At 43.6% G+C, this 24,916-nt stretch overlaps 1 protein-coding gene across 1 annotated transcript in view; it reads left to right on the forward strand.

Annotated features, from left to right (window-relative positions):
* The window catches only part of arhgap24 (Rho GTPase activating protein 24), an 81,406-nt gene extending 57,564 nt beyond the window's left edge, over positions 1–23,842 (forward strand). The window contains exons 2-8 of the mRNA XM_083657896.1: positions 552–674; positions 14,331–14,538; positions 18,067–18,199; positions 19,973–20,046; positions 20,145–20,266; positions 20,787–21,990; positions 23,306–23,842. Coding sequence (XP_083514022.1) covers positions 569–674; positions 14,331–14,538; positions 18,067–18,199; positions 19,973–20,046; positions 20,145–20,266; positions 20,787–21,990; positions 23,306–23,585 — 2,127 coding nt within the window. The 5' untranslated portion in view covers positions 552–568 and the 3' untranslated portion in view covers positions 23,586–23,842. The remainder of the gene's footprint in view (positions 1–551; positions 675–14,330; positions 14,539–18,066; positions 18,200–19,972; positions 20,047–20,144; positions 20,267–20,786; positions 21,991–23,305) is intronic.
* Positions 23,843–24,916: the final 1,074 nt, after the last annotated feature.

Here is a 24,916-nt window from a genome sequence, read left to right on the forward strand (position 1 = left end):
CGAGAAGAGCCTGGTGACGCGAGGTTAAAAATCTCCGAAACGAAAATCAAAATTGTAAATAAGAGTTATTTTTGATAAACTGAGCACACAGGGGTGATTTAAATACTTACTTTGACCGAGTCAATTTTTTTCTCAACATCCAAAATTGTCATATTAACCCTTAACGGGGGTATAGAGCTCAAACTGCTCTCCTGATAACACTGATGAAACTATGGCGCATTGATATGAACGGTGAACAGACCATTTAGCTAGGTGTCCATTATCACTGTACAATATCACTTTTTAATGGACACCTTGCAGCCAATCAGAATCGAGTATTCACTCAGACCATGGTATAATAGCTGATACCGACCCAGTATTCATACTGAGAGCTTTATTAGGAACGCTGTGTTGGTAATAAAGTGCTCGGCGAGTGTATTTCCTCTCACATTCACATGTCTGTGCGTCCAGAACACCTTTGGATGCAATCCGCATTTAATCCTTGAAACTTTGAAACTAGAGTGAAATTTGGCTTCTGGCAACTCATGTGCATTGTTATCTTCCACCAACAGGGGGAGACAGGGAGCGGATGACAGCCCACCATGAGACCTATCTTCTTATGGCCAGCACCCAGAATGACATGGAGGATTGGGTGAAAACCATTCGCAGGGTCATATGGGCGCCCTTTGGTGGAGGTGAGTGTATATACAGACAAACATCTTACACGTTTGATTAAAGCAGCTACAAGGAACTTTTGACTGGTTATGAAATCAAATGTAATAGCATCACTATTACATTTCACTATTACATAAATGTAATAGTGATGCCTCGCATCGTACCCGATCAGCAATGGAGACCATCAGCGAGGAGATCGGCGATTACTATATTTTTTTCTCTAAATGCCTGTGCAGTGACCGGGCGCACGTCCGTCCTGTGTCACGTCCTGTGTCACGTCCTGTGTCACCTCCTGTGTCACGTCCGCGTGAAACTGGGTGTCTAATTTCTGGTATCAGAGAAGCCCTCTTGCGTGCAGCGGCTCGGACAGCCCGGTGGAGGAGACAGCGGGAGGAGACTCGGCGTTCGGGAAACGCAATCTTCGTTTCCGGGAGAGAACACTACCGCTTTTGTCCACAAGGGCCTGCTAAAATCAACACAACGTGAAAGTTCCTCGTAGCATGCTTTGATAAAACGTAGCATTTTCTGTCAGATACAATATGGTGATTTTTTTTTAAAGATGCTATTGGCAAGAAAGTGTGTGTGGTCAAATTCAGTATAAATATTAACATGTTTAAAATTAGTATGTAATTCAGTTGCAGCTCTGTCTATCATTGCCCATAATATGTCCATTATGCTGGTTCATTATGTTGTAATAGAGAGGCAAAGTGACCGCCTACTTCCTGCTTCAGCACTGTACCAGAGATTTTCATCCGCCATTTATTTTCCCATAGACATTTCGTAAAATGCATATACAAATATTTTTACTAAAACGGTACAGATATATTTAGAAACAGGAGAGATCGCATAACATTTCACTAGGACCAAAACGTAAAAGAAATGCGGGTTAAAGAAAATATTTTTTTGATGTTGTTTTTTTAAGTTTTGGTCCGAGTGAAAAGTTCTATGGTCTCTCCCTATTATAGCGTTAACTCTGTTTGGTTCGACGAAGTACAACTATTTTATAAGCATTTTTTACTAAATGTGTATGGGAAAATAAATGGCGGATGAAAATCTCTGGTAAAGTGCTGAAGCAGGAAGTGACATTCCTCTGACTTTGCCCCTCCCATTCACTTGCTTCTGACTTCCGTGGCATCGATGTTCTGATGACGGTGTTCTGTGTCCCGCATGTTATCGACCGCGCCGTGCCTTCACTGGCCTGTATTGTGTGTGTGAGCGGAGCGGGGCACAGGTCCAGCGTTTGGGTCTGGATGCGGGTCGGGTTCTCAGTGCTGTGCTGAATAGAGGCGGGCTGAGCTGGCGCCCCTCTGTTTTCACTGCAGGCAGGCAGATGTCTATTGCAGTTGACTGCTTTTCAAAAGGACGAGTCATTTGTCAAAGATGCCACGAGAGAGGTGGCTCCATCCGTGCTGGAGTGGAGCAGAGCTCTCTCTGTCACACACACACACACACACACACACACACATGCACGCACGCACACGCACACACACACACACACACACAAGCACGCATAACACACGCACACACACATACACACACACACACACACACACACACATACACACACACAAAGCCTCATATTCCAGCCCTTTGGCATAGTGCAGTAGCGGCAGAGACAGACCGAGAGCCTATTGGTCAGTGAAGGCTCCTAAGGTGTGAAGATCCGGGGCCCTGTTCAGTTGCTGGAGACTGACAGGCAGGGAGGGAGCTCCCAATACTCAGCTCCTGTGTTTGACCTACCATGGTATCAGAGCCTGGAGACTGACAGACAGGGAGGGAGCTCCCAACACTCAGCTCCTGTGTTTGACCTACCATGGTATCAGAGCCTGGAGCCCCCTATAGTGTTGCTATCATGTTCTGCTCACCACTGACTGCTGAGATGTTGATTGAATTGTTGCTCAACTTGGGACTAACTGACCGTTGGACAAGGAGAGTGTGAAATCATCCCGGAGAGAAATGTGCAGCTGTGGCCTCTCCATCTGGATCTTTGGTGATATTACTGATGGTAATGTGATATTTAGAGATATTACTGATGGTAATGTGGATCTTTAGAGATAATACTGATGGTAATGTGGATCTTTAGAGATATTACTGATGGTAATGTGGATCTTTAGAGATATTACTGATGGTAATGTGATATTTAGAGATATTACTGATGGTAATGTGATCTTTAGATATATTACTGATGGTAATGTGGATCTTTAGAGATATTACTGATGGTAATGTGATATTTAGAGATATTACTGATGGTAATGTGATCTTTAGAGATATTACTGATGGTAATGTGATCTTTAGAGATATTACTGATGGTAATGTGGATCTTTAGAGATATTACTGATGGTAATGTGATCTTTAGAGATATTACTGATGGTAATGTAGATCTTTAGAGATATTACTGATGTGATCTTTAGAGATAATACTGATGGTAATGTGGATCTTTAGAGATAATACTGATGGTAATGTGATATTTAGAGATATTACTGATGGTAATGTGATATTTAGAGATATTACTGATGGTAATGTGATCTTTAGATATATTACTGATGGTAATGTTGATGGTAATGTGATCTTTAGAGATATTACTGATGGTAATGTGGATCTTTAGAGATATTACTGATGGTAATGTGATATTTAGAGATATTACTGATGGTAATGTGATCTTTAGATATATTACTGATGGTAATGTGATCTTTAGAGATATTACTGATGGTAATGTGATCTTTAGAGATATTACTGATGTGATCTTTAGAGATAATACTGATGGTAATGTGATCTTTAGAGATATTACTGATGGTAATGTAGATCTTTAGAGATATTACTGATGGTAATGTGATCTTTAGAGATATTACTGATGGTAATGTAGATCTTTAGAGATATTACTGATGGTAATGTGATCTTTAGAGATATTACTGATGGTAATGTGATCTTTAGAGATATTACTGATGGTAGAGATATTACTGATGGTAATGTGATCTTTAGAGATATTACTGATGGTAATGTAGATCTTTAGAGATATTACTGATGGTAATGTAGATCTTTAGAGATATTACTGATGGTAATGTGATCTTTAGAGATATTACTGATGGTAATGTGATATTTAGAGATATTACTGATGGTAATGTGATCTTTAGAGATATTACTGATGTGATCTTTAGAGATAATACTGATGGTAATGTGATCTTTAGAGATATTACTGATGGTAATGTGATCTTTAGAGATATTACTGATGGTAATGTGGATCTTTAGAGATATTACTGATGGTAATGTGGATCTTTAGAGATATTACTGATGGTAATGTAGATCTTTAGAGATATTACTGATGGTAATGTAGATCTTTAGAGATATTACTGATGGTAATGTGATCTTTAGAGATATTACTGATGGTAATGTAGATCTTTAGAGATATTACTGATGGTAATGTGATCTTTAGAGATATTACTGATGGTAATGTGATCTTTAGAGATATTACTGATGGTAATGTGATCTTTAGAGATATTACTGATGGTAATGTAGATATTTAGAGATATTACTGATGGTAATGTGATCTTTAGAGATATTACTGATGGTAGTGTGATCTTTAGAGATAATACTGATGGTAATGTAGATCTTTAGAGATATTACTGATGGTAATGTGGATCTTTGGAGATATTACTGATGGTAATGTGATATTTGGAGATATTACTGATGGTAATGTGATCTTTAGAGATATTACTGATGGTAATGTGATCTTTAGAGATAATACTGATGGTAATGTAGATCTTTGGAGATAATACTGATGGTATGTGATCTTTAGAGGTATTACTGATGGTAATGTGATCTTTAGAGATATTACTGATGGTAATGTGATCTTTAGAGATATTACTGATGGTAATGTGATCTTTAGAGATATTACTGATGGTAATATTACTGATGGTAATGTGATCTTTAGAGATATTACTGATGGTAATGTGATCTTTAGAGATATTACTGATGGTAATGTAGATCTTTAGAGATATTACTGATGGTAATGTGATCTTTAGAGATATTACTGATGGTAATGTGATCTTTAGAGATATTACTGATGGTAATATTACTGATGGTAATGTGATCTTTAGAGATAATACTGATGGTAATGTGATGTTTAGAGATATTACTGATGGTAATGTGATCTTTGGAGATATTACTGATGGTAATGTGATGTTTAGAGATATTACTGATGGTAATGTGATCTTTGGAGATATTACTGATGGTAATGTGGATCTTTAGAGATATTACTGATGGTAATGTGATGTTTAGAGATATTACTGATGGTAATGTGATCTTTGGAGATATTACTGATGGTAATGTGGATCTTTAGAGATATTACTGATGGTAATGTGATGTTTAGAGATATTACTGATGGTAATGTGGATCTTTAGAGATATTACTGATGGTAATGTGATCTTTAGAGATATTACTGATGGTAATGTGGATCTTTAGAGATATTACTGATGGTAATGTGATGTTTAGAGATATTACTGATGGTAATGTGATCTTTGGAGATATTACTGATGGTAATGTGATCTTTAGAGATAATACTGATGGTAATGTGATCTTTAGAGATAATACTGATGGTAATGTGATCTTTAGAGATAATACTGATGGTAATGTGATCTTTGGAGATATTACTGATGGTAATGTGATCTTTAGAGATAATACTGATGGTAATGTGATCTTTAGAGATATTACTGATGGTAATGTGGATCTTTAGAGATATTACTGATGGTAATGTGGATCTTTAGAGATATTACTGATGGTAATGTGATCTTTAGAGATATTACTGATGGTAATGTGATCTTTAGAGATATTACTGATGGTAATGTGATCTTTAGAGATAATACTGATGGTAATGTGATCTTTAGAGATATTACTGATGGTAATGTGGATCTTTAGAGATATTACTGATGGTAATGTGGATCTTTAGAGATATTACTGATGGTAATGTGATCTTTAGAGATATTACTGATGGTAATGTGGATCTTTAGAGATATTACTGATGGTAATGTGGATCTTTAGAGATATTACTGATGGTAATGTGATCTTCAGAGATATTACTGATGGTAATGTGATAGTTGGATCAATAATGTGCATCTTGTGAATTTCACAATTTTTTATATGAAGACAGTGATCAAAATTGTATTAGATTTAATCACAAGCATCATAGAAGATTCCAAAAACTTAGCATGTTTAACTAATTGAATTGATTTAATAATAAAACAAAAAACAATAACTTTTATATGTTTACGAATGAAGATATGAATCAAGACATTCAACAATAGTTGTTATTATGGTGTGACCCCGGATGCTCTCTACTTGGTATCATGGTCTATGTGAAAGGAAGATGAAGTTCCTGTAGGCACCACCTGCCCTCGGGATCAAAGGTCTCCAAACCAGACATGTCCTGTTCAATGATTAGCCCCTCCAAAGAGCATGGGCACGAGGCTGGAAGAGATGGGGAAGCTATTTTTGTCCATCAAGGCACACCGTACAGGTGTTGAGTTACTGCGATGGTCAAGGGACACTGGATAAATGGTCATTACCTGTATTCCACATCCAAACTCCTCATCAGCTCAACTTTCTTTTAAGTCTGACAGCTAGGAAAGTTTATTTTCCCCTGTGTATTATGTCTGCATTCCCCCTGTGTATTATGTCTGCATTATTCCCCCTGTGTATCATGTCTGCATTATTCCCCCTGTGTATCATGTCTGCATTATTCCCCCTGTGTATCATGTCTGCATTATTCCCCCTGTGTATCATGTCTGCATTACTCCCCCTGTGTATCATGTCTGCATTATTCCCCCTGTGTATCATGTCTGCCCCTGTGTATCATGTCTGCATTCCCCCTGTGTATCATGTCTGCATTATTCCCCCTGTGTATCATGTCTGCATTATTCCCCCTGTGTATCATGTCTGCATTATTCCCCCTGTGTATCATGTCTGCATTCCCCCTGTGTATTATGTCTGCATTATTCCCCCTGTGTATCATGTCTGCATTATTCCCCCTGTGTATCATGTCTGCATTATTCCCCCTGTGTATCATGTCTGCATTATTCCCCCTGTGTATCATGTCTGCATTATTCCCCCTGTGTATCATGTCTGCATTATTCCCCCTGTGTATCATGTCTGCATTCCCCCTGTGTATCATGTCTGCATTATTCCCCCTGTGTATCATGTCTGCATTATTCCCCCTGTGTATCATGTCTGCATTATTCCCCCTGTGTATCATGTCTGCATTCCCCCTGTGTATCATGTCTGCATTATTCCCCCTGTGTATCATGTCTGCATTATTCCCCCTGTGTATCATGTCTGCATTATTCCCCCTGTGTATCATGTCTGCATTATTCCCCCTGTGTATCATGTCTGCATTATTCCCCCTGTGTATCATGTCTGCATTATTCCCCCTGTGTATCATGTCTGCATTATTCCCCCTGTGTATCATGTCTGCATTCCCCCTGTGTATCATGTCTGCATTATTCCCCCTGTGTATTATGTCTGCATTATTCCCCCTGTGTATCATGTCTGCATTATTCCCCCTGTGTATCATGTCTGCATTATTCCCCCTGTGTATTATGTCTGCATTATTCCCCCTGTGTATCATGTCTGCATTCCCCCTGTGTATCATGTCTGCATTATTCCCCCTGTGTATCATGTCTGCATTATTCCCCCTGTGTATCATGTCTGCATTCCCCCTGTGTATTATGTCTGCATTATTCCCCCTGTGTATTATGTCTGCATTATTCCCCCTGTGTATCATGTCTGCATTATTCCCCCTGTGTATCATGTCTGCATTATTCCCCCTGTGTATTATGTCTGCATTATTCCCCCTGTGTATCATGTCTGCATTATTCCCCCTGTGTATCATGTCTGCATTATTCCCCCTGTGTATCATGTCTGCCCCTGTGTATCATGTCTGCATTCCCCCTGTGTATCATGTCTGCATTATTCCCCCTGTGTATCATGTCTGCATTATTCCCCCTGTGTATCATGTCTGCATTATTCCCCCTGTGTATCATGTCTGCATTATTCCCCCATTATTCCCCCTGTGTATCATGTCTGCATTATTCCCCCTGTGTATTATGTCTGCATTATTCCCCCTGTGTATTATGTCTGCATTAGGATTTCATGATGAATGGAGTTGGCAGTCTCCTCTGCATCAGTATCTTTTTTTCATCATACAGTTGGGAAGCAGACAGGGAGACAGAGTAGGGGAGCAGACAGGCAGACAGAGTAGGGGAGCAGACAGGGAGACAGAGTAGGGGAGCAGACAGGGAGACAGAGTAGGGGAGAAAGCAGTGACAGGGCTCCATCTTAACTAGCAGGAGCACATGTGTGGTTTCAGAGGAGCTGCTGTAACTACCCCACTATCTCATGGCACATTTATTTAATTAGGATTAGAGATGGAACGATATGAACATTTCATATCACGATTATAGTGACCAAAAACTATCACGGTTGTCAGTATTATCACGGTTTGTTAAAATGTGGTGAAAATTACTACAAAATGTTCATTTCATTTTTAAATGCTCCTTTCTGAGTATATTAGTATGGGAGGACTGAGTGCACCAGTCATTATTAATTTCACATAGAATATAATTTTGCCTATGGATTTTTACTCACCAAAAGACACTGTTCTTCACCGTAGCCATTTAACACGTTCACTGCTAAGGATGTGTTAACACGTTTTCAGAATCCAGCTGTTGACTGCCAACGACGTGTTAACACGTTTTCAGAATCGTTTTTTTTTTTTGACGGTGGGACGTTGATCTAACCCTTTTACGTCTCCTACACCAGAATTGGAGGTATTGAATGTGTATAATCTATTTTACCGACGCACTGAGTGGCGACATGTCTCTCCACAGTACAAAGAGGCGACCCAAAACTGGAGGGAAAAGCGCGAGGAAGCCGTTCTCATACTGTAAAATTGATGGCGAAAACGCTTTCACTTTCACGCTGATGCACAGCGGTGGCAACGGTGGGGGGTTCCAAGAATAGATTGGATGCACACTTTGAAACACGCAGCATAAATATGACCAGAATCGCAAAACCTTCATCAAAGCTCTCAACCAAAACTCCACAAAACGAGCGAGTCCACCCAGACTTCCTCAAACAGCGGCGGCGCAAACAGGCACAGCAGCAGCAGCAACTTCGTTGTGACACGCCCGCTGGAGAGCCAGGGAGGCAGGAGGAGAACACACACGGAGGGAGGAGTTGGAAGCAGAGGGGGGTTTCCTGCTGTTATGGAGGAAATTACTGTTCAAAACTATTGTTTAGATGTCTGAAGTCTTACTGATGCCAAAAATGAATGGTTAAAGTGACTGTTCTATCGAATTTCACAAAAAGCCGTTTATCTCTGAATAATTTTTCTGACGCTGAAACCATGCTGTATTCAACTGCTAATGCTTACATAACTACTAACTCTACAAACTAACTCTTTTAGACAGAGAAAGCACACATTCTATTAGTTCTTTTGAGATATTGTGTGTTCACAAAATCTTAGCAGAAAAGAATCCTCGGGTCTTGAAAGATGAGCCAGAATCCTCAAAAAAATCCTCTGGCAGAAGCTAACTACAGTAAAAAAAAAACGTCTGGCAGTGAATGTGTTAAGAGCAAAACCATGTCCGAGGCAAATGCTAGTCTTTCATGTCATTTACCTTATGAAATATCTGCATGCATCACCAGACTGTCAAGTATTTACCAATTATGGTTGACTTTTCTTATACAATGTCTTCACAGTTTGTGAGGTGAAATATACATATTTATTTCAATACAAACTCTGATTTCTATTCCAATATACTATAGATAGTAGTAATATGCTCAGAGCCTTATGGCCAGCTTGAGGTTTTCACTGTGAAACGGTTGAACGTTTATAACGGTCATAACAAACTGCCACATTGTTTGTCTATCCTTGGTTCATCTGTTTCTTTCTGTCCTCTCTCTTCTCTCCTACATGTATCTGCTGTCCGTCCAAGCATCTCTTGGTGCAGAAAAGACTCTCTTAGTTCATGTTCATGTTACTCCCGACCCAGGGGGTCAATGTATCTAAGACTCCTTGTAGCATGTTTGATGGTTAACGATTCTGAACTCCAGTACTTCAGTAGCCTCCTGAGAACAGGTTAACAGCAGCCTGCTGGACACAGGTTAACAGCAGCCTGCTGGACACAGGTTAACAGCAGCCTGCTGGACACAGGTTAACAGCAGCCTGCTGGACACAGGTTAACAGCAGCCTGCTGAGAACAGGTTAACAGCAGCATAAGATCACGTGTTGGAGGAACGTCCTCCTCGACACACTGCAGACGACGGAGAGAGAAGGACAGGAGAGAGACAGACACTCTGTGCCTTTCGAAGGTTGGATGTCTGAACTAAAAGGTCACCAAGATTGTCTTGTCTGGGTTTCTCTGTGGGTTACGTGTGTGTGTGTGTGTGTGTGTGTGTGTGTGTGTGTGTGTGTGTGTGTGTGTGTGTGTGTGTGTGTGTGTGTGTGTGTGTGTGTGTGTGTGTGTGTGTGCGCGCGCGTGTGTGTGGTGTGGTGTGTGTGTGTGACAGTGAGCCCGGGTAGCTGACAGAACCTGAGTGTTGAAGGGAACTGTTGATTGCTTGGTGGTGTGAGGTGTCACTCTTATGTTAGAGGAGGAGAAAGGTGGAGACACCATGTGGCCATGGGAACAGTACGCATGCACACAGTATATCATTTACAATTAATCAATCAATCAATCAATCAAAATCAAATATACTAATATAATTTACAATTACAATTTCCCGTTTGGCAGACGCTCTTATCCAAAGCGACGTACAGTACACACGAGTTTTAATTCTAATAATCGTGAGAGAACTCAGCTATGGGAGCAGAGCAGACCTCACCTGCGACCTACAGAAGCATAATCATTGTATCTACACCAATACCCCCATATTGTGGTCGGATGAAATTAAAATTTTCACTGTCCGCCGCTAGGGGCGATAGCACCGTCCCTTATATATAGGAGGGGCGGGGTGTGGTCACGTCATTCTCAAACTTCTCCTCCCCCAGACAACCCTTCTTGCCAGGGTGGACAGCGTCTGTAGGTCGCCGATGAGGTCTGCTCGCATAGCTGAGTTATCTCACTCATATTATTCATAAAACCAGGGTTATATACCGGTACATAACCTTAAGATTGAATACAACACAAGCAAGGTTCTAGTCAGGAGAAGAGGAGAGTGGCTCGTGCTACCAGACAGTGTGTGGAGGCAGATTCAAATCAAATAAACATCTACACAGTCCCATCAGGTGAGAAGTTGTTCACTAAAGATCTGGGTTTAGCCTTTTCTCAAAGATTGAGAAAGACTCTTCGTATCGAATGGAGTTTGGTAACTCCAACAGAAGAGAAGAGTCAGGCTAGTAGGGCCTTGTTGTGGTCGCAGCTCATTGGCAGAGCGTAGTGGGCGGGAGGGAGAGTTCAGGTAGGTCACACACACACACACACACACACACGCGCACACACACACACACACGCGCACACACACACACACACACACACACACACACACACACACACACACACCACTATTCAGCTAGTCCGCACATGCAGAGTTACATGTGACCCAGGAAAACATTCCTATACTCATGACCAGAACGTCTAGAGAGGGATGACCTGGATTTCACTCGTCCACACTCCTCCTACTCACTGCTTGTTTGGACACTGTACCTCGTGTTGGACTTAGCCATCGGCCAAGGTGTGTTTCCTCTGCTGGACCTTGGCTTCCATCTTATATCTCTTTGTCACTCTGATCCCCCTGGATCTTATATCTCTTTGTCACTCTGATCCCCCTGGGACTTTGGAAAATGGACCCGAGGTTTGAGACATTTCTTGGCAAGTGGTGACTGCTATTCTTCAGTGGGATGTAACTGATCCAGAGGAGAGAGAGAACATAAGCCAAGCTCCGCTGGGAACGGCTCGGTGTCTTCGTTTCCCGTCTTCTCTGAGAACATGGACCTGGAAGACTGAGCTGCTTGTCTCAGACTGATGCGTCGTGTTTGATATCGCTCTTGTTCCTCTGATCATCATGCCACAACTACCTGGCATCACTCTCATGAGCGAAGTGGGTTTTTGCAAGATGCTGGAGTACAGACACCTGAAGATCTACACCTCTGGTGCCCTGAGTTATCACACTCTCATTAAGAGACGCTTCTACCGGAAACTTAGAAGATGTGTCGGTTTCAAGAGGGGTGAGTTCAGCACACCGTCATTTGCTGTAGTGAGTGAGCAGACATAGATATCATATATATATTATTATGATCTATATATACATATATCGTTATAAGCACTTAACCAGATGAATTAATGTGTATAGACCTTATTCGATTGACGTCACTCACGTACTGGCACGCCCACCGCCGCCATATTGTCGACATAACGCAGCAGCTCTTAAGTGACAGCCTATGTGAGAGCAGCGTTTATAGGAAGCTAGCCGCTGTTAGCGTTACCTGTATCGTTCCAATTGTGTTCGGATGGTGACCTGCGTTACGCACGGCTGTAGTAATGACAGCAATAAAGTCCCCGTGGTTTGTTTCTATCTCTACCGTCCACAGAAAAAAAAGTAAAGTATCTGGATCCAAATCTCTCAGCAAGGCTGGCCTTAATCCCCTCTTGTATTGCGTCCACATGAGACCCTGTGTGTGTGTGTGTGTGTGTGTGTGTGTGTGTGTGTGTGTGTGTGTGTGTGTGTGTGTGTGTGTGTGTGTGTGTGTGTGTGTGTGTGTGTGTGTGTGTGTGTGTGTGTGCGTATGTGCGTGCGCGTGTGTGAGACCCTGCAAATGGGAATCAGAGACTTTCTCGACACGGACAAAAGGCCAGAGGTACTCAGCAGGAAGTGAGAGATGTGATCATCTCTCGTGTGCGTTTACATGATCCTGTAGTTGTCTGGACTGTCTAGTCGATCGTATCACACATCAAGAGAAAAACCTTTTGGTTTTTTATACCGCGATACATTTCGCCTCTGCGTTTGATGTGTGTGTGCAGACAGGAAGTCAATGCTTTTTGTAACTCTTTGAAAAATGCTCTTCATATTTGGGGATAAGATGGGGACTGCTTTCAAACCCCGGCAGATCTGATCAACGAGTGCATTTACACGCACACAATAAACGGCTAACTGAGAATAATCTGGTAACTGGCATTAATCAGATGGAACGGATGGAAATTAGCCTCGTGCTAAATCCGGCAATTTTTACACTTTTACTATGTTCCAGGTTTTACTATCTGTTCTGTGGTTTCTGTGTTCATTAATTTTGCACTGTCCCGTCCAAATAAACGGAAAAAAAAAAAAAAGATATCCGTGTTGACATGCAATAGCGGGAACTCACCTCAAGGTGTGTGAGTGGACATTGACTGCAATGATGATTCAGCAGAAACCAGGTGTGTTCTCATAAACTGATAACGCCGTTTATCCGGTAAAGGAGGCCGTTTACATGACACTTGAATAATCAGGTCACTCTTATCAATCCGATAATAAACGGTTTATGAGTGTGCATGTAAACGCACTCGATGAAGAATTCTGCTTTGGCAGGTGGCTTTGGAACGTCTCTGGCCATGTTCACATTACAGGCAAATCCGATTTGCTGCTAAAGTCGTTAATCATCATTATCTTGATTGGTTTCCCAAATCTGATTTGGGAGTGTGTCCGCACTGCCACAAATCTGATTTGGGCAAGTGTTCAAGACGGATCTGTGTGTCCAGATACAATGAGCCGACATACAATGTTTCTGGCAGTGTTTGCATGTCTGCTCTCTGCTCTTCAAGTCCCCGCCCCCTGCAAAAGACACTCTAAAATCTGATTTGTGTGATCAGCGTGTCCACACTGAAGTCACATCAGTCGAAAGCAGATTGGAAACTACCTCCATATGTGCGGTTTGGGACAAGTGACACAAATCAGACTTGGAGCGTCCAGACTCATAAAACCAATGTGGATAGAATCATTAAAAATCGGATTTGGCCCTCCTAGTCTGAACATGGCCTTAGTGACACTTGTACGACGAGCGTATCGACACGTTCTGCTGCTTGGCACTTTTCTCAGCGCCTCACTTCACGTTTGGGGGAGGGACTGTGGAGGGCGAATGCTGATTGAAGCATTTACACAAAACAGGTCCCAAAAGGGGGCGGGGCTACTGAGAAGCCGTCACCGGCCCCGGAGCCCCGCCTCCCCTCTCCCACAGCGGGGTGAATCTGTCTCATGCACTGTGCCCAGAGAGATGATTGGCCGGAAAGGGAAACCAAATCATATGGGCTGCATAGCTGGGTGTAACAACAGTCAGGATCCGCCCTCACAGACATTTGACTCGGTTCAGAACCCGTGAACACTGAACATGACTATCATTTTTTGTATTTTTTTTTTGTAAAAAATTTACAAATACAAAAACAATTCTCAGCTTTTGGTGGGACAGATGGACGTTTTCGTTGAACACTACCTACATTCAAGTGTTTATGACTATAAACGGATGAAGCTATAATAAAATGTTTTTTCCTATGAAAGTAGAGGCTCTCTTCTTTCAGTGTTTACATATTCATAGAACAAAATATTCTGTGGGTCTTGAAAGATGAGTGAAAATAATCAAAGACGCTGGCAGTGGCTGGCCACTTTTTTTCTAACGCTGGCGGGCATTGAGTTGAACATTGTGATTTGTGTTGCAGGGATCTTCGGTCAGAAGCTGGAGGAGACCGTACGTTATGAGCGGCGGTACGGGAACAAGCTTGCCCCCATGCTGGTGGAGCAGTGTGTGGACTTCATCCGGCAGTGGGGCCTGCATGAGGAGGGCCTGTTCAGGCTGCCAGGGCAGGCCAACCTGGTCAAAGAGCTGCAGGACGCCTTCGACTGCGGAGAGAAGCCCTCCTTTGACTGGTAAGAAGACCCGCGCTTGTCTTTCACTAACGCCTTTGAAACATCGATCTGTTCAGATCGTCCAGTAGGTGAGTCCTCCACCTCTGGAGCCACATATGCCAGTGTCTAATTAAATAATAAAAAATAGTAATTAATAATACGTAGTACGTTAGTAGAGATGCGCGGATGACGTGTATGCATGAACCATAAATCGCCATAAATACAAATTACATACAAATTATTTTGTACTATTTATAGATCCACGCCCGCCGTGCACCCGACATTTCACAACGCTATAAAGGAGCGATTTGGCTAGATGTCTTACTGTTTCTGCTGCCGTCGGTGCGATCGCTGCAGTCCACTCCAAATAAACTTCCATGCTGTGTTATAATCCAGTCCAGCACTTGCCCATGTAGCATACTAGGCTAACGCTATAGCTTTAAGTTTAGATCAAGACCGGATTGACGTCATCGTATGGGAAAATATGCAGAAAGAACTGCAAAATTGGTTCCTCAACTTGCAATCTTTGCCAGTTCCCGCAATTTTTCTGCAAAAAAATTACATAAAACTTCACAAATTGCATAGCAAATTTTTGAGTAAAGCCGCTGCAAAATCGAGCATTTTTTATCGCAGCAATCACACACAAAAACGCACAATCCTGGAAGGACTGACACTCCTTAAATTACATGTTAAAAGTCAAAATGTCTGGTTCTTCCAGATGGAACATTCTTGTCTGCCCAGTTAATATTTCAAATTTTCCGTTTTTCAATCAGTCATCAGACAGACCATTTTCAAACCAGGAAGCTGCCATATGTTCACACCTGCTGCACCTTCAAGTCCATACCACCCACCACTACTGGGTTCTCTCACTTTGCTTCTTTGGATGATCTCTTCTTATCTCTAGCTAGTGCTCGACGAGTGAAGATAACCAGGCACATTTCTGGTTCTTATTGGGAAACGCTGACAGCTGACATGAGAGCCGTGTGGACCCCGCTGTGCCCTGTAGGAAACACGGCAGACACAAGTGCTGCGATGTGACACCTTCATAACTCAGGATGACAGAGAGGTGACATGAGTGATGAAATCCCAACCTGCCACCTCCAACCTCCACCCTGTCTCCCCCCTCTGCTCTGCCCGACTCTCTCCCTCCTCCTCCTCCTCCTCCTCCTCCTCCTCCTCCATCTACCGCTCCCACCATCACCTCTGACGGCCATCAATTAAAGCCGTGTGGGATTGTCGGGATCCAGGCGATACATCAACATCCCGGCCCTTCCTAGGAAAACACAGCGCAGGATCGTATTTACGCGATCCTCTCAACTACACATCTCTGCCCTGCTTCTCATTGAACCTTCTCGACTCACACCTCTCTCCCACTGGTTTTACTGCAGCTTAGGCTCACACTGATTTATGGCGAGCCCCGAATTCAGGCGCTTCATCTTCTCTGTCCCTCAATCTACGTACTCTCTTTCCATCCGTCTCCTCCCAAAGGAATTCTTTGTTCAGGGTTCCCACAGGAACCTTGAAATCCTTGAAGGTTTGTGAATTAGAGAGAGAGGGGGGAGGGGGGGGGTCAAGGCCTTGAAGGTTTTTGGGAATAGACATAAATAGACCTGGGTGACGGGTCATTGAAAGTGCTTGAATTTATATATTTTGTGCAAGAATATAAATTGGAGACATTTTGATCAACACAGCACAGTTGAGAAGCCTCTCTTCTTTTTTTTTAAGTCTGTGAGCTTCTGTTCTCATTATAAAAATCCTCAGTGTCTCCTCTTCACCTTCTTTTTAAGTGTGGCTGATGGACATGATCTCTGTTATACAGATGGAGAGACTCAGGTTCCTGAGAGCCAACTCGCTTAGAAGGTTCTCAACTATCTGGGACCCGTTTTTGGCCTACGTTGACCAGGTTAAGAATGACTAGTCACTGAGGTTAGGGGTGATGGACGGCTTGCCCGGCTGGTTTCCCGTGGACGTCTTGCGTGGGATGCCATGCACAATATCCCTTACAAGCACATAAGCACCTTATGAGGCTGGTAGCACCACGTTACAATGCTAAATTTCAATTATGTTTTTATCTCTCTATTCTTTTCCTGTGTCTGAGCCTGTTTGTTTGTCTTGTTCGTTTATTGTTCTATAAAAAAAATGAAAATAAAATATGGGAAAAAATCCTCTGTGTTGTAACAGTACATGTCTCAATCTATGCCATGTTGGGTCCTTACATTTGAGGGAACTGGGCCTGGAGAGTAATTGAAAAGTCTTTGAATTTGATGTTTATGAAGGTGTGGGAACCGTTGGGGTAATCTGCTGTGCCTCTGTCTTTCTCCACAGTAACACAGATGTCCACACTGTGGCGTCTCTACTGAAGCTCTATGTCTCCTCTGCCTCTGTCTTCCTCCACAGTAACACAGATGTCCACACTGTGGCGTCTCTACTGAAGCTCTATATCTCCTGTGCCTCTGTCTTTCTCCACAGTAACACAGATGTCCACACTGTGGCGTCTCTACTGAAGCTCTATATCTTCTCTGCCTCTGTCTTCCTCCACAGTAACACAGATGTCCACACTGTGGCGTCTCTACTGAAGCTCTATGTCTCCTCTACCTCTGTCTTCCTCCACAGTAACACAGATGTCCACACTGTGGCGTCTCTACTAAAGCTCTATGTCTCCTCTACCTCTGTCTTCCTCCACAGTAACACAGATGTCCACACTGTGGCGTCTCTACTGAAGCTCTATGTCTCCTCTGCCTCTGTCTTTCTCCACAGTAACACAGATGTCCACACTGTGGCGTCTCTACTGAAGCTCTATGTCTCCTCTACCTCTGTCTTCCTCCACAGTAACACAGATGTCCACACTGTGGCGTCTCTACTGAAGCTCTATATCTCCTGTGCCTCTGTCTTCCTCCACAGTAACACAGATGTCCACACTGTGGCGTCTCTACTGAAGCTCTATATCTCCTGTGCCTCTGTCTTTCTCCACAGTAACACAGATGTCCACACTGTGGCGTCTCTACTGAAGCTCTATGTCTCCTCTGCCTCTGTCTTTCTCCACAGTAACACAGATGTCCACACTGTGGCGTCTCTACTGAAGCTCTATGTCTCCTCTGCCTCTGTCTTCCTCCACAGTAACACAGATATCCACACTGTGGTGTCTCTACTGAAGCTCTATGTCTCCTCTGCCTCTGTCTTTCTCCACAGTAACACAGATGTCCACACTGTGGTGTCTCTACTGAAGCTCTATATCTCCTATGCCTCTGTCTTCCTCCACAGTAACACAGATGTCCACACTGTGGCGTCTCTACTGAAGCTCTATGTCTCCTCTGCCTCTGTCTTCCTCCACAGTAACACAGATGTCCACACTGTGGCGTCTCTACTGAAGCTCTATGTCTCCTCTGCCTCTGTCTTTCTCCACAGTAACACAGATGTCCACACTGTGGCGTCTCTACTGAAGCTCTATGTCTCCTCTGCCTCTGTCTTTCTCCACAGTAACACAGATGTCCACACTGTGGCGTCTCTACTGAAGCTCTATATCTCCTGTGCCTCTGTCTTTCTCCACAGTAACACAGATGTCCACACTGTGGCGTCTCTACTGAAGCTCTATCTCAGAGAGCTGCCAGAGCCGGTCGTCCCTTTCTCCAAGTATGATGAGTTCCTGGGCTGCACCAAGCTGCTCAGCAAGGATGACGCAGTGGTAAGAGAAGAGGGGATCTGGGCTATTTGGTGACAGTTTGTTCATGGTTCATTTATTTTTGTATAACACATTTCAATGTCCTCAGGATCATGAGCTGCCAGTGTTAAACCACAGTCACTTTTCCTATAATGCATGTTAAGAAGTGGCTCATAGCCATGTCCTTACAGCCCCTACTGTACCATACAAGGTTCTGGGCAGCATACATGAATTACAGTAGTTGGGCAGAGTTTGCGCGAGTTGGCATGGCCCCCCAGTGGTCACCCTTGATTTTTTTTTTTTTGCTTCACCATTGTAAATCCATGTCACTGGCTGAATATGATCATACAATTTATATCCACTTTGACAAGTATCACAAAAAAAAGAAGCAGCTTTCATTCTCATTTATTGATTTATTTATTGATTGATTGATTGATTGATTTATTTATTTATTTATTGATTGATTTATTGATTTATTTATTTATTGATTGATTGATTGATTGATTTATTTATTGATTTATTTATTGATTGATTTATTGATTGATATAATGGTTTAGGGATCGTTCAATATCTAGATGGGCTGGGCTGGAGTGAGGTGAAAAGGGGAGGTACTGGAGGCCAAGGTATTTTATTTTGAAATATACAACTTAAACTCAACAAATGTGTTGAGGCAACTCAACAGATGTAACTCAACAAATGGGGCGAAATAACGCTCCAAAGTTAGGCAGTTTTTGTGAGGTGGGAACGATTTTCAAAGGGGTCCCTTATTCTCCACAGTAACACAGATGTCCACACTGTGGCGTCTCTACTGAAGCCAGTCTCCCATATTCCCGCTTAAGTTTTCCCACATACCCCAGGTATGTAGATGCCTTGTGGATAAAAGATCAAGAATGAAATGTATTTGAAGTTTAAGATTGATCTGTCAATGGAAGAAAGGCAATGCTGAACAGCTCTCGATTCTTCCAAAGCCCTCCTCCATGGCCTAAAGCTGCTCTCTCTCAGTGTCCAGTCATCCATATCCTGCCCTACTGTTCCCACTACAATCACTTTGTTGTGCCTGTCTGTACGTCGTCCAGCACCCAGATTGGATTTCTCATACACACCATGAGGCACGCTTCACAGGGGACCACTCCTCTGCTTCTCCACAGTGTCTCCCAAACGGCTTCCCTGTCATTCTCACTTCAGAAAACACTTGTGTCTTCACAGCGCAGAGAGAGAGAGAGAGAGAGAGAGAGGAGAGAGAGAGAGAGAGAGAGAGAGAGAGAGGGAGAGAGAGAGAGAGAGAGAGAGAGACAGAGAGAGAGAGAGAGAGTCTAAATATCCCTTAACTCAGACCTGAGAGAGAGAGAGAAAGTAGTCTGTATGTCTTGAACATTGTTTACCGCCGCTGACTAGGACCAGTCTGCCTAGTTATGAACAGATTTGCGCAAAACTTTGTAGAAATGCAGATCATAGACCAACTTACTGTAGATCTGATTCACATTCCAAGCCCACTAGCCAAATGGGGGCGTGGCAATGGCCATGGCCAATCACAAAAAGGCGTTTAACTTCCACACGGATTCACCATGACACTTTATAGAAAGGTTGGTCACGGGTTAAGGACGAAATTATCAACTTTCCACGCCCACTGGCCAAAAGGGGGCGTGGTAATGGGCGTAGCCAATCACAAAAAGGTGCCTAAGTTCCAAACGGATTCACCTAACACCACAAAACTTTGTAGAAAGGTTGTCGGAGGTATGCAACTGCCCTCTAGTTCTGTATTTGTTCTGATGTTCTGATGATGTGTGTACTCCACAGGGTATGAAGGAGTTGAGAAGACTTGTGGAAAGCCTACCTCCAGTCAACTACAACCTTCTTAAATACATTTGCAGGTATACTAATTGCCTCTTATTAGCTGATAATAACATTTCAAATTGTGACGTTTACCCAACAATGAAAAGTGAACTCACATATTTTCCTATTTAACCAGATTTCTAGATGAAGTTCAGTCATATTCAGGAGTGAATAAAATGAGCGTCCAGAACTTGGCCACAGTCTTTGGGCCGAACATCTTGAGGCCGAAGGTTGAGGATCCAGTAGCCATTATGGAAGGTCAGTATTCAAGGGACTCAAACACCAAGTCCACACGTCTGTTCTATCTATGGTGCATCATAGGGCTGTGAATCTTCACTGGCCTCACGATTCGATTCGATTACGATTCATCTGTCAACGATTCGATTCGATTCCACGATGCATCATGATGCATCTCGATACAGCTCCAAGTATTGCAGCTCCAAGTATCAAATCCTCAATTTTCTATATTATTACTGCACATGGCTACTTTTCATCAATTAATACAAGCAGTCAGATAAATATGAAATCCCGTTTTTTCTTAGAAAGTGCATTCAAATCTGAATGTCAACAGAAATTTTAACATAAACGATTCAACGATTCATCTATCAACGATTCGATTCGATTCACACGTCCGCATCTCGATGCATCGATTAAACGAGTAATTTTGACACCCCCTAGTGCATCAGGTCTTATGGGGTTCTATTAAATGCTGAGCTGAGCTGAAATGAACAGCTAAAATATTGACAGTTGATGTTGTTGTGTGCGCTCATGTTGTCAGGTACAGTTCTGGTCCAGCAGCTCATGGCCGTTCTGATTGGCCGCCACGACGTGCTATTCCCCCGAGACGAGGACAGCCCCGCCCCCGCGGCTCTGGAGCTCGTCAACAACAACAACGTCGAGTCGCCCCGGCGGCAAGTCACCACCACGACTACCCCTGCTGCCATCACCGCGGTGTCAGCGGGCCACAACCAGAACGCAGAGAACAACAACACGCAGACGGTCCGGCAGTGTGTTTGGGAGACGCCCGAATCTCCCCCGCACCGCCGTCTCGACAACAGCGGCTCCCCGCGATCGGCCAGCCCTCGCAACGGTCTGATCGGACGCTTCGACCTCACGCGCAGTCCGCCGCTGACCGTGAAGAAGAACCCGGCGTTCAGTAAAGGCAGTGGGATAGTTACGAACGGCTCGTTCAGCTCCTCGTCGCCCTCCTCCTCAGACCTCAATCAGGAAAAGAGCCAGACGTTGCCCCCTGTAGGCGGCAGCCTGCAGGCGCGTCGCAGCGGGACGCTCAAAGGCTCGGGCACAAAAATGGGCACCAGCAGCACTGGAGGGAGCGGGAGTGGAGTCGTGCGTATGGGCATCTCCAGCACCGACGTGGTCAACGGGAGTCTGAACAGCCGCAACGGCCTTTGGGTACCGAACGGCTGCGTCACCTTACGGGACAACAACAAAACGCGGGATTGCCTCGTCGGCGGCGGGGATCAAACGTCCAGTCAGAACCGTCTCTCCACGTACGACAATGTCCACTTGAACCAGCAGAACCTGCAGAACCAGAACGCCACCACGTGTCTGAGCGGCTGTGAGGACAAGCAGAGCGTGGACAGCGCCACCTGGTCCACCTCGTCGTGCGAGATCTCCCTCCCGGACAACTCCACCTCCTGCCGCTCCTCCACCACCACCTGCCCGGAGCAGGACTTCTACGGGGGTCACTACGAAGACCTGGACGCACCGGCCCGGGGGAATAATGAGCCTTCCCGGGCTGCCGGAGGAGGAGGAGGAGAGGGGGAGGGGAGGAACGGCAGTGGAGAAGGAGGTGGAGACGGAGGAGGGAGGAGCAGTCGAGGCACCAGCAGTAGCGACACGAGCGATGGCTTCCCCGTCGCTAACGGGCCCGGCGGTCACAGCGCTCTCCACAGCTTGGTGGCCAGCCTCAAACAGGAGATGCACAAGCAGAAGACCGAGTACGAGGCCCGGATAAAGAGGTAGAGGTCCAAACTGTAAAGCATTCTATTTGACCATTAGGATTAGGGATGTCACGATACTATACTTTCTACTTCGATACCGATACCCAGGAAAATATCGATACTCGATACCATTTTCGATACCACGGGAAGGGGGGGATGACGACACATCAAGAGGCATAAAAATAAAGTTAGACAGATGGACGGACAGACGCACACTTCTCCATAATCTAGTTCTGATAACACTTTGAATTTAGACAGCAGATTAGCCTCTGCTCTAGACATCAGAACACGTTTAGCTTGTTGAAGCAACAGATACCCAATGATAGGGACTCGAGGGGAAAATCTGTGACTTTGCATCTTTTGCACCCAAATGGCTTTAGTTCCATGCATTGTCGACGCACATACCTGATCACAATGATCACTTAAATCAGTGAAATCACTTGAATCAGTGGTTCTCTACGTGGGGTCTAGTGGGGACCACCAGGGGTCCTTGAGGGAGTTCCAGGTGGTCCCCAGCAAATGCATTAATTGTTAAAATTCAAATACAGATACAGATACCTGAAAATCCTACTTAAGTACAGTAACAAAGTATTTGTACTTAGTTACTTCCCATCTCTGCCAGACAGATGCTCTGCAGTGTATTTTCTCGCAAAAGCGCACATGGGCACACACACACGCACGCACGCACGCACGCACGCACGCACACACACACACACACACACACACACACACACACACACACACACAGACTTGCCTTGACAGGGCAGAGCAGCAGATGCTGTAAGGAGTAGAAAGTACAGGTATTTGTGTTCAAATGTAGGGAGTAAAAGTACAAAGTTCTCAGAAAAAAATACTCCGTGAAGTACAGATACCTGAAAATCCTACTTAAGTACACTAATGAAATATGTGTACTTAGTTACTTCCCATCTCTGCTATTAGAGTACCGCAGGGACATATTTTTCTAGGCCAACCCGGAAGTTAGCATCGTGCTCGGTTCCCTCGTCAGGAAGTCTATGGGGATTTTGGTTAGATGCCTGAAATAAGGTTAGAGGTTAGTTAATACAAGTTTATGAAAATGGGACCTTTGTGTTCAGCAAGATAATCTAAACAAAACAACACCTCTGTTATCACTTTTGAAGTATAAATGTGATCGCCAAAAATCAGAAAATGCTTCAAAAATCATAAAAGTGGTGTTCATTTGTGAAGATTAACTTGCTGAACACACAAAAAACCACAACTTCCTGGTTTTAGGACTGCTTCCACTCTATCCCACTGACCCTGACAGCACTATATGCCATCCTCTCTCCTCACACCTCTTCTCCACCTCCCATAGCTTGGAGCAGCAGAACCTGGAGCTGGAGACGGAGATGGTGAGCCTCCACGAGGAGCTGGACCAGGAGAGGAAGAAGTACACCATGGTGGAGATCAAGCTGCGCAACGCCGAGCGCGCCAAGGACGACGCCGAGCGACGGAACCAGACGCTGCAGAAGGAGATGGAGCAGTTCTTCTCCACCTTCAGTGACCTCACAGCCGCCACAGGCACCACCACCACAACAACCACAACCACTGACCCCCACCGGCCCGACCGCAACAACTCCATCTGGATACAGTGAAGGGGAGGCGGGGAATGTGGGTCTCTTATGCTTTGATACAATTCTATGGAAGACTGAAAATGATTTATTATAGAGAGGCAAAGTGATCGCCTACTTCCTGCTTCAGCCCTGTACCAGAGATTTTCATCCGCCATTTATTTTCCCATAGACATTTCGTAAAATGCTTATAAAAATAGTTTTACTTCTTCAAACCAAACGGTTCAGATATATTTAGAAACAAGAGAGACCACATAACATTTCCCTCAGACCAAAACGTAAAAAACTGCGGATTTAAAGAAACTATTTTTTCAATGTAGTTTTTTTAACGTTTTGGTCCGAGTGAAATGTTCTATGGTCTCTGCCGATTCAAAATATAGCTGAACCGTTTTGGTTTGACAAAGTCAAACAATTTTTATACGCATTTTACGAAATGTCTATGGGAAAATAAATGGCGGATAAAGATCTCTGGTACAGTGCTGAAGCAGGAAGTGACGTTCCACTTTGGCTCTATATAATCTGAACATGAACTGGGGGGAAGGAGGGTTGTCCAAGCGGGTTTTGGCTTCTCATTGTAGAGGCCACATTGAGAGAGGGATTATGGCATCAGTGAGTTTAAACATCACCTGAACAATGCCATTGATGGACACTGTCTGTAGATGCAGCATTATTTGAACAGAGGCTGTTAGGATTCTGTCCGTACAAGTGGTACGATCGCTCCGGATCTGATTGGAAACTGGAGTGAAGGGACTAGAAGTACAGACTAGTCTACTATGATCATATGATTTCAAAAGGTAGTCTTCACCATAAAGGATGACAAAGGACCTGAAAACAGACTGACAGACCACAGCAAAACTCTTTCCATCTTCATTCACCTTTATAATCCAACCAAATATTATAAACAAACGTATTGTTCCGTGTCATTCTGTATCTGCTTGTGTACATAGAGGGAAACAATGCTGAAGAAAAAAAAACACAAGGTGACATAATGTATGTAAAGAGAAGCTAAAGTAATATTTTAATGTTTATCTGATATTTAAACAAAAGCTATCGATGTGTGATTTTATTTTATTTTTTAATCAAGGGTTTTCCTTGCACTTACATGTTTGTTTAGTTTCAGCCCAGGTGCCACCAAATCAGTCAATGTGTGCCATTTTGAATCGGTGAATAATACTGTATTATGTGTCTATGCTTCTGCGCTGTTACATTCACCCCCATGACCAAAAGAAAGAGCCTGTACTGTAAATATTTGATCGATAATCGTAGACAATACTTCTTAGTCTGCACTGTGACTTTAAGCATAATCGATGTGGACTGGATTACAATATCGATATCGGAGAATGTGTCGTAGCTCG

The sequence above is a fragment of the Poromitra crassiceps genome (genome assembly GCF_964638095.1).
Source record: "Poromitra crassiceps genome assembly, chromosome: 21".
Classification (NCBI taxonomy): domain Eukaryota; kingdom Metazoa; phylum Chordata; class Actinopteri; order Beryciformes; family Melamphaidae; genus Poromitra; species Poromitra crassiceps.